Here is an 18103-nt window from a genome sequence, read left to right as displayed (position 1 = left end):
CATAGACTAGTCCAATCTTGTAATTAAAACTGCCCATTAGGAACTTCTTGACTTGAAAAAAATGCCAAGAAATAAAAATATTCTATAAACAAGACACACACAAGAACTTGCAATTCAGAATCCAACCCATTTGAAAGATGTCTCTGTCCTGTCCTTTTCCCTCTTCCACTTTGACAAGAGCTTGTCTGTCTTGTTCACCTCTTTATCAAAGTTTACTCATTTTGGCATAAATGACACACACAAAAAAACTGTCACACACCTGAACTCTGCATTTTCAATGTGTACTGACTGCTGTTCTAATTTACATGATTTAAGCTATATTTGCATGGTATCCAAAAATAAAAAAATGCTCTTGGATGATCAAGATCTCTACACAGCAGCCTGAGTCAGCAGTGGTTAATTGTTTGATGCATTTGAACTTACAGCCTATCTTGTTGTAATAAAAGAAAATCTCACCAGTTTTCTGGGGTCCCACAACCAAGAATTTTGGTAACCGGTCACAGGTTTTTTCCTTAGACCAGATATCTTTGTGCCGTTTGTCATCACAGGGGTTCTAAAACAGAGAAGAAAACTCAGAATTTCATTGGTAATCACATCTGAAAAGGTTCATATATAAATTACCTATTTTTCACCCATGTACAAATATTCTTAACAGAAATTATTATTTTTCCTTATGACTGAGAACCAATGCATTCCAGAACTATTCCAGCAATTCTGAATGCTATTTCCAATGTAACCAGGTCAGAACCTGATTTGCTTAAGAGTCTGGAATTTTTTTTAAGGAGAAACATGTTGAAGAAATATATCCTACACATATATAGTTGCCCCATTCCTGTAACAGCTACCACACTATATATGCTGCATTTTAAAACTAAAAGAGTAAGCTGACTATGATTTAAGGCTTTCTATTCACAAATACATATTCTGATCTTCCATTTCAAATCGGTACCTAATATTAATCTTTAATCTTTGCTGCTTCACAATTGAATGAGTTTAAATTTGTTCTGGAAGTGCTACTCACAAACAATTTTTGACACTGTTGTTTGGCAACACTGCACTGAGATGAAGAGAATTATCTTCATGTACCCCTCTAAGGCTTTAAGAATATATGTCTGTATTCAAAATCGCATCAATTATGGACAAAATGCACCACATACAGTACGTCTTAGTCACTGTAACTTAAAAATGTCTTTTTTATAATTACAATTCCAGGTAATTACAATTTTCCAAGTAATTTGGCTACAGGCTAATTTCCATTTTAAAAATTATTCTCAGTATTATGCAAAATCCTTGACATTTCCCCCTCTAGTTCAATGTTTTATTCAAAACCAGCATGAATTTCAAGATGCATATGTAAGTACAAATTTGCAATCTCAGACCCTAAGTTGGCAATTCAATATTCAACACTGGAAAACATTTTAGTAAGCAAGCTTAAATACATTTTTATGTTTGATTCAGTAAAGTTTGCTCCTTAGAGTATTTCCACCAAGCCACCTTAATAGGATTTTATTTGGGTTAATATTATCACTGTCAGGACTCAGGTATCTACAGCTTCTTGACAAATTTCTTCCTTGGGCAGTTCCCAACCTATTGTGAATAACTTCTGATTATCTCATCTATTTCCACTGGGCTAATTAGGGTATCTTAATGCTCTTTTCTCTTTTTGGATGCTCTCTTCTCCTTACACACTTGGAGAAAGACTCATTTCTTTAACTGCTAGAAGGTGCATATAAATCTGCCTGTCAAATGCTTTACTCGTGTTAGTTCCAAAAGGAGAAGAGAAATAACACAACATGCACTTGCCTGCCTTTCCCCACATTTTTGAAGGCAAGTAGTGTCACAAATAAAACAAATTAAAGGTAATTTTAATTGCACATCCTAATGCATATTAATTACATGGCCTTTAACAAGTGACAAGGGACCACAATCTCATCCTGAAGCTTCAGTTGCCCGTTTTATGGAACAAACTTAAAAATATACTGCTTTTCTCAACAAGAACCTGAAACAAAGAATTTTAAAAAAACCACCAAGACAATTTTTTCTGATCTCTCGCTCAGCCTTCACCTGCCAGAGAGGGTCCTTCTGCTCAGGGAATAGCTCAAAATACTTGTGAGCCAGCTGGACGGGGGGCAGGGTTTGCAGTTTCAGGTTTGTCCAGGTATGCACGAAGTTGGCCAGATTGACAAAGGTGTACAAGCCCAGGCGGTCGTTGCCGTAATTGGACAGGTGTGTCATGAAGATGCTGATCTGTGGAGACAAAATGAACAGCACACCTCGAGTCCTTGCATCGCTAGATGGCAGTGCAGCTCCAGGTAATGGAAATCTCATTTGCATTTTGCTCTTTGGGCAGCAAACCTCGGATCACACTCACACAGCCCTTAGTGCCCTGGCCCCTCCCTGAATCACATCCTTCTGCTCAGTCAACTCAATGCAAGCAGTGAGGAAATCGCTGGAACGGGTGCCATGAGCTCTGTGAGCTGCAGGATGTGCAGTGCTACCCTGGGCTTGGGCAACACTGACAGAACCTTTATGTGCACTTACTTCATAGCACACAGCAAAAACAGTGCCCACTGCTTTACTTTAAGGGGAATATAAATGCAATGTTAAAAAAATATATATTTCTGTATATACTATACTATAATATACTATACTATACCATACCATAATATAATATCTGTTTATAATATAATTTCTGTTTTCATGGAAGAGTAAAGAAGCCACAGACTAGAGAAGCAGCTGAGCTCTACTGCTGTGATTTTAATATGCAAAACAGACCAAAACAAAATCTGAAACCTGAGTACTTTCAAATAACTGCATGGAATATTCCCAAACAAAAAACACCAAAAGTTTGAAGGCTGCTGGTATGTTACTCTCGTAGTATCTTACTATGAAGGTGATACCCAGATACACCCTCCCATTGCAGCCCTTGCTCCAACTGCACTTCTGCACTCCCAATGGAAGCAGTGCTTCCATGAAGGTTTCTCACAGGAAGGGCATTTTTGGATACACCTAAACTCAGCTGGTGAACAGAGCAGGGATGCACAGACTGCAAGGATGGGCTCTCAAGGACTGAGGAAGGGCTGCAGACAGAACTGCCCATTTTCTACCGTGATCCCTTTCCAAGGAAGTTTTTCACTGATGCAACAGTCTGCTCTTACGCTGAAATCTGCAAATCCTCACCTCTCCACCAGTGATTTCTTTCTTTAAGTTCTTTTCCAAGTAGAACATCCTCAAGATGAACTTTCCAGACTAATTTCCATTTAAAAAATTAGAAACATGACTCTTTTTATAAATAAATCTGCTAATGCCATGAATGAGCAATTTCTATTTAAAGTAAAACCTGAAGTAAGCCGCTTCAAAAAAAAGAAAAAGCTTATCATGGTCATAATGCTGAAATTATTTCAGGAACTGAAGTTAATCTTTTGTAAAGGAATTCCAGTCCTCAGCTTAAAGAAAGAAAAAGAAAATAATGAAAAGCTGGTATTTACAGTAAAATCACAAGATACACAGTGCTAAATCACTAGGAGATGATCTTTCTTTGTGGGCAGGACTGAGATTGAAAACCCCTTCCCTTTAGGCACCAGATGTGTAACCTTTTCAAGTTTCCTTTTTCATCTCAGTTCTCAAAGCAGGAACAGAGCAGCCACAGGACCACGTTGTTCTCACTAAAGTCACAATCAGCAGGTTTCCATAAAAAGGTTAACCTGCTTTCCTGACAGCCCCTTTCTTTCCTACATGTGGGCTGAACTCTGACATTTTAATGTCAATTCACCTCCTGGCAACTTCTTACCTGCCAACAGCTACTTGCACTGCCATGAAAGAAAAAGCAATAGAAGTTGAAAAGATTGCTAGTTCAGGGAAAATATAATTATTCTTTCCCTGAAGAGAATATCACTGTAATTTCAAGAATGCCAGTACAGGCTCAGAAATTGACTGGATATCATCATAAATATCATCATAAATAATTTCCAGCATACAAAACTGTGTCAGTGAAAGGGAAAAATTACCTGAGACCTAAGCTCCCATTTTAGTTATATTTTTTAAGTCAAATACTTTATGGTTAATTATTTACAGCACAAAGATGATCAAATGCTGGTTGAAAACTTAAATGGCTGAATCTTGTAAAGAAATCCATACTTAGGCAAGCAGATACATGGCTTTACATTGTAGAAAAAGACTCTTCTAGATGGCATCATAAATATCACGGAGCAGCTGAGAGGGCTGGTGGATCACTCCCCACTTCCCTGTGCAGAAGGATGGGAACACACACCAATGCCCTTCCATCTGCAGGTGGTGCCATTTCACACCAGGACAAAACACAATGATTATTTTTTTCCCTTCCATACTGGGTTTATGATGCTGTAATTTGCTCTATCATACCATGTTCTGAGTCATTCAAACAAGTTCTAATTAACAAGAACCATTATTCTTTCTCTGCAACTAATAGCATGCTAAAGATTTACTCTCTTGCTTCTAAAGATGTACTCTCTTGGAACCAGCATCCTTTTAGGATTCTTTTAGGAGCTCTAAAAGGAATCCTTTGTGGCCATGTCCCAGGGCTAGACCTAGTAAATAACACTATTTATTCAAAAATCTTCCACCTCTGGGAAATGCTGTAAAATACAAACAGAACTTCATATATTTCTTTATTCCTTCTTCAATAGGGAAGCAGCTGTGAATATATTTACATTTACTCTAACAAGCATTTTAACCTCCCTTTCAGATAAAAAGAGCTGATTTGATTTTATTATTTCCAGCACTCTTCTCAAATAATTTCTTTCAGGCATCTCAGCATTTTCTTTATTTCAGTGCAGAAGGATCACCCTTTTTTAGCTGTTCCTCATAAACAAACCATCATCTTGGTTGCACTTCAATGCACACTCTCCACAGGATTTAATGTCCTTCACAAGGGAACTGAAATGGAATGCAGACAGTTTTTTAAATGATGCTATGGGACTAAATCTGGCCTCTGGGCAGCAGCTCCTTTGCTGCTCTCACACATTTTCACATCAGAGCTGCAAAGGTGCTCTCCTGTGCTCTGCCTTCTCCTTCCAGCTTCTCCTCTGGATTTTCTTCTTCCCCAGAGTGAAAGGGTCTAAGTTTCATTTGCTCTCCTTCCTGAGTCTTGATCTTATTTGGGATTCTGACTGGTACTGCAGAAATGTAGGGAAATGAGAACAAGTAGTCAGGAGAAAGAGCTTTTATCTTTTTGACCGCTCATTCCATACAGTTTATTTCCTTACTACAACATTTCCCAGTTAGAGGCAACAGCTTTTAGGTCAACAAACCGGAGCTGAGACTGAGAAGGAGCTGCTGCTATTAAATCATGTCTCAGGAAAAGATGAACCAGCATGATCTAATTTATGTATCAAGAGCAGAGAGATGCTTGATAAACAACTTACACAGAAGGAAACAACGCAACAAGTTACCCAACTTCTAGTGATGGATGTTAGCTGGCTGGGTATTTTAAAAAGTACTGATCGCTACAAAAATCAAGATTATTAGGATGCTGCACCTATTGAAAACATACAACAAGGACACTACTCAAAGCAAGCTTCTGGAGTCTTAGTAACAGCTGTTGTTTTCTGATAAAACAGAGGTGTCTGCCTCCCAAAGGAATGATATTGCCGTTCCCAAGAGTGACTAGCCCTTCCTAGGGCCCCTGGCTTCTTCAAGGAGTCTCTCTTAAGCTGCCAGGATCAGACCCCAGAGCAGAGAGAAGACTTTTTTCAGACATCAAGTGCAGCAGAAAGGCAAGTGGAGGGAAGTCTGAGACTCACAGGACATTGATGATCTCGAAGAGTTTAATTATTTTGGCATTTCAAATCTACAACTAGAAGAGCTGGTATTGAAAAAAAAAACCAGGTAATGAACACTTATTACATACTGGGCACTTATTTTTTTACTATATATAGATCTATTGCAGGCAATTCCAACTTGAATAAATTCCTACTAATAAACCAGTCATCAAGGTACGTTAGTCACAGGCACTATGTCACCCTCCCATCTGTGCAAGAACCTTACAAGGAGCATTGAGGCCTCCCAACCCAATGAAGTTATGCACAACCCTTCAAACTGAAGTTGAATTATGATTGACAATCAATTCTATGGTCTCAGCTAGGTACTCACAGCAGATGCATTACCAATTTGGAATATTGCTGCTATTTTAGCTACTGAGCACATGTTTACAGGCCACGAGAGTACAGCCAACTCTCACACCACCTATATTCCAATTAATTTGGCATTGTGCACATTGTTTGCAGTTCTGCTATTGTTTCCAAGTGACACCAAACAGTTTTGTTTCAGCTATTCAGAGTCAGTAACAGCAGGTTTTGCTCCATTAGACTGCCAAAGTGATGGAACAACAAATCAGAGCAGAGTCTACATTGAATAAGTATTTTTAATAGCTGAAAGACAGTCCTTTCAGACCTCGATGCTTGCAGAAAAGCTGTGTTCGATTCTACCACGGAGATTCCAGCTTGCAAGTCCCTTTTTAGCCCTGAGGTTGTCCTGCTGCTTTCACAGCTGCCATGGACCTGTCCACTCCATTTACACAGTGGTGTCTCCACCATAAATACAATGGAGCCAGGGAAGAGTTATGAGCTCAAAAAAAATCATGTATTTGATGTAGTTCTGAATTGTTGATCTGACAGGCAGGAACCTCAAGTTTATTTTCTGCTGCTGCTCATTGCCCTGCTGACTAATGGTACTACTGTTCAAAAGACTTGCTTCACTTTAAACCACTGGCACAAAGCTTTCCATTCAAGAATTTTAAGGATCACAGAAGAGTAAAGATTACTGATTGCCACAGTTTCAATGCATTTCCTGCCCACTGTTAGAAGGAATCAGCTCTAAAGAGACAGCTATTCTTGTCTGTTCCACAGTGCCTCCACAATGACTGTTCACTTAGGATTTTTTTGTTTTCCTTTCTTATTCCACCCACAAAATACCAGTCTCTGTCTGGCTTTTATAGGTGGGTTTTAAAGAATAGATAGGAAGGCAAAGAATACTTGTGTTCTGCAGTCAGCCAAAACGTTTGGCCAAACTGATTTCTCACCCTGCCCCAACTGATGGCAACTATTGCTGGAGTCACAGGCATGAGAGGAGGGCAGAGATGGAATTGATGCCTTTCTCACCCATGAAATGGGGTAAGCCTGTCAAACTGAACCAACTTTCCTGCTTCTCACACTCAGTACAGTTAAACATGAGGTTGTGCCAAGCAAGATAGACAGAAAGGGAAGATCTGAGTCTGAATGGCTTTGATTTTGATTTTCTTCTGTAGTGCCAGTTCAGGGTCACATTAAGACACAGCAAGTTCTGCTGATGCTCATACAAATCCTCTCATTTTCAGTGCTAAAGGAGATAATTCCTCCCTTGCTGCAAGTCAATTAGTTTAATAACAGCTCTACTCACTGCAACTGGGGAGAGGTAAAAATTAGAAGAAAATAATACTTAGAACTGAACGCACACAAAGATTACAATTATTTTAAGATCAGTCAAAGTGCCTAAAGCATTAACAGCCTTTCCTCTTCATCAGCACTGCTGTAACCACGTCAAGAGCACACAGCTGGCTACACATTAGTTTCATTGTTGGGCTGTCAACCATTTGAAGGCTTTCACCAAATTCCTCTCCACAGGGCATTTTCCCTTTCCTTTCCATCTGCAGACACACAGTACTTTGCAAGTAAGTGCACGTAAGTGCAATTACTGCATTACTGATTTGTTCGTTCTTAGGGGAAGAAAAGGTACAGAAAAATTTCATGAACTGTTGGTTACCCTTCAACATTCATCTCATCGGATAGAAAAGCTCCAGATCTGTATCCTCTGCAGTTCAAAGGATCTGAGAAGCAATGGTACAGCTGAGAGCAGTGTCTATACTGACCTCTTCATTAAACATAACTCAAAACCTAATGGCTCACTTCCTACAAGGGACAGATTTGGGAAACTGGTACAATTTTGTTCTAAGAAACACTGAACAGAAAATTGTTTTACTAATCCAAGAACTTCACGGCATATTGCAGAGAGAGATGAATCTGAAATCACTGAAGATTCTAACTAGTGTGTCAGGAAAAATACTTGCTAAAATGTTTTAAAGACAGTACAGTGGTATGAAAAGCAGTAACTATGTGAGACAATAAACTAAAGATGTGTCTGACTGGATAAAATACTCATCACTACACACTCCTACAATGCATGTTTTCTTTGCAGCTTTGCCCCAGAATTCCCTGGCTGAATCAGTGCAAGTCCCTCAACCTCCCTGTAAGTCAATTATTCAGCTGATAATGTGGCAGAAATAATGCCAGTACACCGATACTACAGGCTGCTGAAGCTTGCTTTTTCTTTTTCTGTGAAACATTTTGAGCAAGATCCTGATATAGCACAATCTTGCCCAAGGGCTGCTGCAGCCAGCAAGATCTTTAACAGGAGATAGACACAAAAGTATTACTTGAAGAGTGGGTAATAGTGTTCTCTTGGTGCTTGGGCTCTTTTTCAGCTTGGTAGCACTTCAGAATTTGGGATGGCTTACAGGAATAGTGGTCAAGATCAGGTCCCAGCCACCAGTACAGGGGTACCAATGCAAAGCACAGGAACACAACCTGCCAGCCATGAGATTTGCTACTGCACCAGTGCAACTGTTGGTTCCCAGTTCCACAAACAGCATCTGCAGAGCAGCATTTCCTGAGGCCTTCCATACCTGCAGAACGTCTGCTCCGGGAACAGGACCATCCCACTGGTTCTCATGGCAAAAACTGACAGCTGCACACACAGTCCTGTGGTTTTTGTGGTTTATCCTGCACATGGTGGTTGATCAAGCACACCATCAGGAGGCAGAGACTCTCTTACACCACTGCACAGCCAACGCACTGAGAAATTCTGGGCTTCATTCTTAGGGGTACTTACTTCAGAGTAGGGTACTCAGTTCCTGAAGTCTCAGCCTGGTAACTTACACTTCAAAAATGATATTCACTTCCAAATTAATTAGAACGAAGAAATTTGTTAAGATTAACATTTAATCCACACTCACATTTTCCAGGTTTGGAAACTAACTATTTATGTACTCATTATTGAGAACATTGTTTAGCTGACATTGTAATGATTCATGGGTGGTGTTTTCTCTTAGTTTTGTATCAGTGAAAAATAACATTTTGAAAATGCCTCATAATGGAATTTTTGCATCCTCTCAACAGCTGTGTGTTTCACATAAAGAAAACACAGCAATTTTAATGAAAACACAAGAAACCTTATGAAATCCAAAATGCTACTCCATAATCAGAGAGACTCCTAAAGCTACTTAGAGTTCATTTTAATGCCTAAATTTTTGCCCAACTTTGACTTGCAAACTATGACATAAATACACACAAAACCTAAACCCCACAAAGATACAAATCTCAGTCTTTAAACTGACTATGTGCCAGGCTAATGTTTAAAACCTCAGGAACTGTTTATAGACAGATATTTAGAAACCAGATGCATTGTCTTTTCAAAGGCATTCCTCAGAAGGAGTCTTGGGTAGATTTTAGCATAATATTAATTTACAGTTATATTTAGAAAACACTGCATTTATCTTCTGTTCTTTTAGCCTGTATTGTATTTGGGATATCATAATTTTCAGAAGTAAGTGATCACACAGTCTACATAGCAATGCATGAATCAAAGACCTAATTGTAATGTGTAAAAAGACATTACTGTACTCACATGCCAGGATGTCAGGCAGACACGATCAAGCCTCCATGATGAATACCAAAAGTCAGGGACGTTCCACTGCTTGTCTTTCCTTCCATTCTCTTCAGTCTTTTTATTTAAAAGGCTTATGCCTCAAGCACTCATATTAAATTTTTTCTATTTCCCTACATTGTAAAATAGTTTTTGGCTGTTGTGGCTGTATTTCAAGGTGGAATATATTTCGTCCTGACTCAAAATATCGTTCTGTGCCTTCCTCTAATTTGCTCACAGAGTAACTTCCAGTCAAACCCCACATATTGCCAAAGGATTGCTATGGTGCCAATACCCTCCTCACCCAGTGAATTTTCCAGGTCTCAGCTCTATTAACCTGGGGTTGGAAGCAGATGGTCTTGAAGGTCCCTTCCACCCTACACCATTCTATGACTGATTCTATGCTGTGCCTGGAATGACACACATCATCAAAGCCAGGACTGCAACACTGCCACCCTCCAGAAGGGAAACTACACATGTGCTAAGGAAGTCAAGTTTTTATTTCCCAATTCTGCTATGTGAACATGAAAAAGGGGAACAAAACACAGTAACTGTTCTCAAAGACCCAAAACTATAGCCTGAAAGAATCTGGGGCTTGCAAAATACACCTGCATATAAATTGCTGAAATAGCTTTCAGAAATGGTTTTCCTTTGGACTGCATTACATTGCAGAAGATTAAAAAAGGACACAAAATATTTAGGTTTATTCCAAAAAATATTTAGGTTATTCCAAAAGATTTGAGTAGAAATATGTTTTGTTCCCTTTGGCGTTCCCAGTGACTACATCTCCATAAAAAAGCAGAATTTTATTTATATGTTCGATTTGGATCCCAAATGAAAACCTCATCTAAAAGCTTGTCTAAGAGGTCAGTTTTGAGGCAGCTGATCTAATCCCACACCATTTTGAAGTATCACACTGCTCTCTTCTGTCAGTGCTCTGTAGTTTCAGCACCTCACTTCTTGTTTATCTTCCATTAAAGAGAAATCAAAGGTTAAGCATATATGGTTCATTTACTCAGATCTTTTCTTTCAACTGTGTGGTTCTTTTACTTGGATCTCTTCTTTGAAGCTGCTATGAGAGAGCAACTGAAATTTCTCAAAACTGATTGGAGCCCAAGCATTCCTTGCTTGCAGCCTTCTCACGTCAATAAGTGCTCCCAACACTTGGCATCGTGACTTTGGCACAGCAGAGAAATGAACTTTACCTGAGATACTCATAGCAGTTCTTCATACTTGAATTCTTTGAAATATTAAATCTCAGGGGTCTTATTTCATGCAAAAAGTAAAGAACAGGACAGGCTGGCACTGCTGCATTACTAACAAAACAGATGTCAAAAAAAGGTAGAGACTGCTTTGTACAATTAACAGAACATACATCTTAATTTAAATAATTGGAAAAGCAAAAGAACTCACTGTCAATAACCATTACTGCTGATCAGCCCTGGAACATTCAAAGACTTTTTCTTCAATTATTTTTTTCAAAAACATTTAAAAATTCCACTGTACTTACTGGATTGAGAACCACTGTGAAGAACAACTCTCCTCCTTGAATACTTTTGTCTAATTCCTTTGGACCTCCAGGATACTCTTTATAGAAAATGGTGTGGGTGAATAAGCCACAAGTTTGCCTAGGAAGCACCTGAATTTATGAAAAACACATGAAAAATTCAAGAGCTTATACTTTTAATGAGATTATAAAAGTCAGAGAAGTAACATAGATAATTGCTGGGTATATTTGGCCTCTCAACTTTGCTGGAAATCAAAACTGATATAGATGAATTATTATCACTAAAATCGTAGCATCCAAAAATTCATCATATTTTGTTTGAAATTGGAGACTGATCTCTATCACCAAATTACAATTCCAGAGCCTCATCCAACTCATTCTGTCCATAACACCTCATCCTAAATCCAAGTATTTGAAGTCTAGAGTTTTAAAATAATGTGAAAGATAATCTAAAATATTATCAGTCTATATCGTATCAATCAGTTCCACTTTTATCTGAATGATGGCTTTGTTGTAAATTCAAACTGTAATTGGAAAGGCAAATTGGGTTTACTTTGGCTTCAGAGAAAGAATCACCACCAATAATTCTACTCTGACACATGGGAAATTTGCCAGTAATGCTCACCTTAAGAGAAAGATTTACTTCTCATTCAACTGTGCTAGTTTTTAAGACCAGTTGAAATATGTAGTACAAGTAAAATTATTTTTAAAAACATTCCAAGAACCAATCTTTTGAATATGAAGAACTACTAAATGCAGTTATGTTTTTCATCAGAAACTCAAAATATTTTCTCCTGAATTCAGAAAACAATTTACTGGAGAGTATTTCAATTATATCTATTCCTTATGGAAATCAACAGCTGAGTATGGATGTTCATGTATAATGCTTAACTGGGATTGTTATGATAGATTAACTTTTTAAGCATACAAATGCCTTTTTTAACATTGGCTGTGGTTTTGTAGATACTCTTTATTTGTTGCAGTTCCATTTCTGAACATGTTTTTTCTTGTGACGTAGAGAATACTGTGATCATGAATTGTAAATTGTGTAGTCAGAAAAAGTATGGATTTTGTACATCTGCTATAGACTTGCCTAAGTTTTTAACAAACCTTTGGATTTCATAGAGGAAATATGAGAACAATTTTTCACAGAGGCAGGGAATGAAGCTGTACTGGATGGGAGGTGCCCTGACAAATCTTACACAACAATGCTCCTACTGAGTGTGTTCATTACTATTAGCCTGCAGATGTAAAATATTGATGCATTTGCCCTGGAGAACTGAGAGCTTGAGAGTCCTTGAACAGGTGGTTTTATATGACTGGTTTTGGAAATAGATTTTTGGCTGCAGTGTCCTTGTGTTAAATCTCATTATGTGTCTTCAAATGACGTGTTTTTACAAATATTTATGGAAGGGATTTTTGGAGATTCTGAGTCAATCTGTCTTCTCCAAATGCTTTCTGCTCCCTAAGCACATCCACAAACCCATTATTTCACACACAGTGATTGCTTTGAGGAGTACAAACTGTAGCTCAACCCTATACTGGTGTCAGTTTTGTTCCTAGATTTCTGGAGATCATTTTCATTTGCTTCACCCAAAAATAGATCAAAATGTTCAAATACTACTGCTTAGCTTAGGAAAGTGGTATCCATGGCAACCCAAGAACAAAACCAGAATTCTCTTCTAAGTGCTGTGCCAAGGCTCTCGACCTCCCCAAAGTGCCTGTTGCAGCCAGAGGTACAACAGGACCCCATTCACTGCTCTCCCACACACTCCAAAAGAAACTTACTTGGGAAGATGCCACCAAGTATTTTGGAAAGCTGTTTTGAAACACTTCTGAGGTAATACTGACGAGATGTGAACCCAAAATAGCCTCCATCCCAGTACCTGGATGGCTACAGCACAACCCTTCCATGTCAGTTTGGTACAAGCCCTTCCTTTGGCAAACGTGGCTGGCAGTGACAGTGCTGGGAGTTAGGAAATTCAGCAAAACAGTGGGATTTGAGAGCATTTTGGTAGCCTGGAGGTGGTGTGGGGGGTGTCTTCCTTCCCCACAGCTCCTGAGGCTCTGGGTTAAACCAGGCTGCAAAGCCCAGTCCGTATTTGTGTATGGCAGGAAGCCAAACAAGGACAACCACGCGCAGTTCACAGGGAAGACAAAAGTATGTACCCAGCCACATCCAGATTCTGAGGTGGCATAATCTGGCAATACTCTTTTGCAGTTAATGGTACCATGCAAATTTAAAACCTGATAGAAATATAACCCAGCATATTGTGTTAAATGATGCAAAACTGACTTTTTGCTTGAGCTCTCTGAACCAGCATTAACCACAGGACTAGAACAGTTAACAGCCTGTTAACTGCTGTCAGCAGGGTGCCACCTTCATCAGCAGAAACATCACCAGCAACAGACTGATTTTAATTAACAAGACACTGTGAAATATACCTTGCTACTTATGCATAGCAATGTGTGCTTCTTGCAGTGTGAACTCTCAGGATACCCTGCTTTTCCACTTAAAAGGAAATGGTTCATGAAACGGCAGAGTACAAAATGAACATCAGCAACACAACTCACCATGATGTTTTTGTGGATGAAGCCTCGTCTATATCTCGCAGGTTTCAGATGTGGGTATTCTTCTGTACTGGTTACTCTGATGTTCCAGACCTTTTTCCAGGCATCATAAAGTTGAACATGTACTGGATAGACTCCTGAGTGGTGTGGAGCCACTGCATAGCCCAAGTCAGTTGGAATACCATGTTCCTAAAACATTACAGAACAATGGCTGCACTCCAAAAATTTAAGCAACTTGATCTTCTGGCATTTCTCAAATGCCTGGTTTGTGAAAGACCAAGAACAGGTCTGAAATTCAAATAACAGTAATATCAAAATATGATGATCTGGAAGGAGATGGAGGGCAGCATGGTGAAGATGAAACACAGGATTTAAAGACAAAACCTTTTTAGAAAATATTTTTGTGAGTAGGCAGGGAAGAAGGATATAAATGCATTTTACATTGGTTTATTCAGTCTCCATGAAACAGAAAGCTGCACACTTTCAAGTTCTTGCAAGTAATTTGCTCACAAACTCTGATTTCAGAGAGATAATCACTGGCACATACTCAACACAACAACATAGCATTTGGCAGCTACAACTACAAAACCACAATTTCCACTACACGTCCCTTCACAATTACTTGGATGAGGAGGTGAACTTCAGAGTCACTGCATTTCCCCTCTAGTCTATTCAAAAGACAAATCCATTTTCAAAAACCAGCTTAACTATTTCAGCCTCATGTTAAAAATGGAAGACAGATAACCACTTGTAACAATCTACAGGCAGAGGCTGTACAGTAAACCCTTCTGTAGCACACTGCCTATTTTTGAAGACTGCTGGCATTTATTGTGTGTACATACCTTGCTGCCATTACATTCTCCTCACACCCAATGCATTTTCCTTCAGGTGACTTTTCAAAGGAACAGTATATAGCAGATATTCCTTGTAGTCTGATCAGAGGAATGCACAGTCCAGAAGATATCATTTTGCCATGATTTAGGAAGACTGCCCTTGTACTGCCTTTGAATTCTTAGAGTTTTTAATATGGCTTGAATTGATACAGTCATCTTCACCATATTTCCTAATCATACTGTGTGTGCAAAGCATTGGCTGATACCTGGACCTCTTCCTTTGAATAAACTAGGTACTAAGGAACATGAAAATCTCTAGAGAAATGGGTGCGTGATGTTAGTAAAACCATTTATTGTGCGTAACAGACACACCTGGCTCAATCACAGTGGAGAACCCTGAGTTCTCTATGTTTAAAGAATGCTTAAATTCTTGTTTGCCTTTAAGAGTTTATGGCACACATAAAGGGCACCATGTGTAATCTGCCAAGCAGAAATGAGTAACATCTGCCCTCCTGGTTGTACTGCACGAGAAGATAAAGAGTAGATACTCCATCAGCTACGCCGCTTTACACTATTTAATTCCATCACAGATAATCCAATTCTTCTTCCTTTTATCTTTCTTACTGCCCTTAAGCATGCATAAACATCAGAAAGGAAAATATTCACAGATCATGTTAGAAATTGCGTTCTCTAACATCCCACTGCATCTCCTTCATTTATCTATAAACAAAAGTCTGATTTTTAAGGCTTCTCCCCTCGAGTTTCACAATAGGCAGTAATAAGAACATAATCCAAATCTTTCACTCTAATAAGGGGCCTATCATCTTCAATGAATTAGTGTCTCCATTATTCCTCACTGACTGTTATTCCCCAGTTGAACATCTCCCACACAATACACACACTGAGTGAGTAATGCACCAGGCATCAGCAATTTTGGCCTCTTTCAAAAAAGGCTACTTCTCTCTGCTATTAATTTAAGTGCTCTGAGCAAATGAAACATAGTGAGCAGCTTCATGTCTGTATGTCTAAACATGAAAAAAAAAATTAACAGAAAATATCTGTAAGCATTAAGAGCATTGAAAGTAGGGAAGAAAATGGCAACTGCTGAAATTACATAAACCAGGGTTGAAAATGCATTATCCTTATAAAACTCTAACAATTACATCCTGCCCATTAATCCCAGAGGATGTCTTAGGTCATACAGAACTACAAGGACCCATTTGATTTCCAGTGGAGCTTGCACCAGTACACAGAATCACATTAAAAGGGCAATTCTGGACACATGATTTTTAAATTTTCAGGAATCTAACACCTACTGCAACACTTTCTTGGAAGGAAACATTAAAGCAGAGCTGTCCTGTACTCAGTACAACTACAATTTACAGCAAACTAGGTGAAGTCTTTCTTTGAAAGAAAGCATGTGTCTCACTTAAAAGCCAAGATTTCAAATACAAACTTTAATTGGCTGATAGTCAGGTCTATCCTTTTCTCCTACACTCACTGACGCACGACCATTAAATGCACTCTTTGTTGTTCTACTACTTCAAATCCCCCTGCTCCTTCCAGGAACAAAGCCACCACCTGCCAGCTAAAGAGCAACCAGTGGATTTCGAAAAGGAAGAAGTAAAATTAGGCTGTTGTAAGAGCAAAAGCAGTTCAGTAAACAAGTTATGTCCGCTGAGATACTTTGATACAATTAGGTCTTAACACCAGACCCCCTCTTCAGACAAATAACATGTTTTATGTATGGCAATTTTTGTTTATTGTATGAATTTAACTGTGATCTGTTTCTCCAATATCCTCAGACCTAAAATCTGTTTTGATTTTTTCTTATATTCTCACTGAAACATTTTGATTCAGAGCTTTGCTGTGAATAAATAATTAGTAAAGGCAATGCTTTTCAAAACAAGTTTACATAAAGTTGATGCAAAGGGAATATATAAGATGTCATTGGGTATCACTGCAGAATTGCATCTTTGAAAATGTGGTACACTTACCCAACCCTAACACCCAGTGGTTTCACAAAGTCATTTGATACCTTTCAAGGGAGCATTTATTCTTTTAGAAACTTGGGGGTTTTTTCCTAGTCTAAACAGAATAATGGTTTCTGAGTACCTAAATTAAATAAAAATGCAAAAATATAACTCACTAAGGCAAATTTTTTGTTGAGGATCATCTGCTCCACCAGTGAGGACTCATTGTGGAAGAGGTGTGGCTGCATGTGACTCCACATGTGAGGAAACCACCAGAACTCATCCACAGATCTCAGCAGCAGGTCATCACCCTCATCCTCCTCCTCAGTCCCTGCAGAGGGAATTAAAAAAAACAAAAAAAAAATCCCAACATTTCTGAAGTAAACTTTCTACTTTTATTATATTTTTACAAATGTTGGAAACAGTAAGAATGATGTTAACATAATAAACTGCAACCAGTTAAAATACTTCCTGCTGAGGCACAGCTGACAAAAGGGGACAGTCAGGACCACTTGGCTGGCCCACATACTATTTAATATTCTTTCTTTTATCTATCCTATTATCTATATAGTTTTAAAACAAAATTATTTTAAGGGATAATATATACTGATATATTTCTACAGTAGACATGAAACAATCACAAGGATGAACTGTGGTAGCCCAACAGATCCCTCAGTGAAATCAATCCAAAATTTTAAGTGATTGGTGGAATTTACCACTCAAAAGCAGACTGAAAGGAGCTAAATTTTAATAAAAGAGGGAGAAGCATTTAATCTGTTCCACATCAGCAACTAATGCAGGTGTGTTCTCTATGCTGTGACTCTATAATTCCTACTTGTCCTCACACTACACAGAACACCATCAAAATCAAAGTAATTTTAGTGTTTGATTCTTACCTGTGTGATAAAATTTTCCTGAAAATCCCAGGTTGAAAGTAAAATTTGTAATCTGGGCTCTCAAAAGATTCTGAGTATCAAGCAGGGCCTGAAAAAGAAGCAAACCAGCATATAAACATACCTGTAGAGAACACAACCTGGCACACAAACTTAATATAACAATATAAATATTTTTACAGTTGTGTGCCTTTTCAATTTGTTTTGCTATTTCAAAACAGCTCTTTATGCATGACAGAGAAGTACAGGTATTTTTATTAGCACATAAAGATTAAAGACCGCATGAAAACTCCATCATTTTCCTCATGAAGATAACCAGCTACTAAATGCTGGGTTACTCCCTGAATCATGAGAGAGGGAAACAAAGGCACACAGAGAGAAAAGACCTTCCAGCAGTCACTCAGTAAACCTGGGCCCGAGCCAGGAATTCATTTCAGATCTCTTGTGCCCCCAGCACTGCTCCATTCACAAGAGTGAAGAGCAACGGTCAGAGTTACAATTCTCTGCCTCAGCTCAAGTACATCCACAGCATTTCAGTCATGTTTCAAAATCATGGGCAAGGCAAAAAGAAAAATCTAGAGGGACAGCAAGAAGCTAAATCAACCCCATTCC

At 38.6% G+C, this 18103-nt stretch overlaps 1 protein-coding gene across 2 annotated transcripts in view; it reads right to left on the bottom strand.

Annotated features, from left to right (window-relative positions):
• LOC115902922 (bifunctional heparan sulfate N-deacetylase/N-sulfotransferase 3) overlaps nt 1-18103 on the bottom strand; it is a 52271-nt gene that overhangs the window by 10580 nt on the left and 23588 nt on the right. For both annotated transcript variants that reach the window (XM_030946878.1, XM_030946879.1), the window contains exons 3-8: nt 17495-17582; nt 16775-16929; nt 13796-13981; nt 11225-11353; nt 2065-2247; nt 457-553 (exon numbers count right to left, since the gene is read on the bottom strand). In XM_030946878.1, coding sequence (XP_030802738.1) covers nt 457-553; nt 2065-2247; nt 11225-11353; nt 13796-13981; nt 16775-16929; nt 17495-17582 — 838 coding nt within the window. The remainder of the gene's footprint in view (nt 1-456; nt 554-2064; nt 2248-11224; nt 11354-13795; nt 13982-16774; nt 16930-17494; nt 17583-18103) is intronic.

This window comes from Camarhynchus parvulus, chromosome 4, assembly GCF_901933205.1.
Source record: "Camarhynchus parvulus chromosome 4, STF_HiC, whole genome shotgun sequence".
Classification (NCBI taxonomy): domain Eukaryota; kingdom Metazoa; phylum Chordata; class Aves; order Passeriformes; family Thraupidae; genus Camarhynchus; species Camarhynchus parvulus.
Note: the sequence above shows the minus strand (reverse complement) of the source record. Positions and strands in the feature narration are given on the sequence as shown.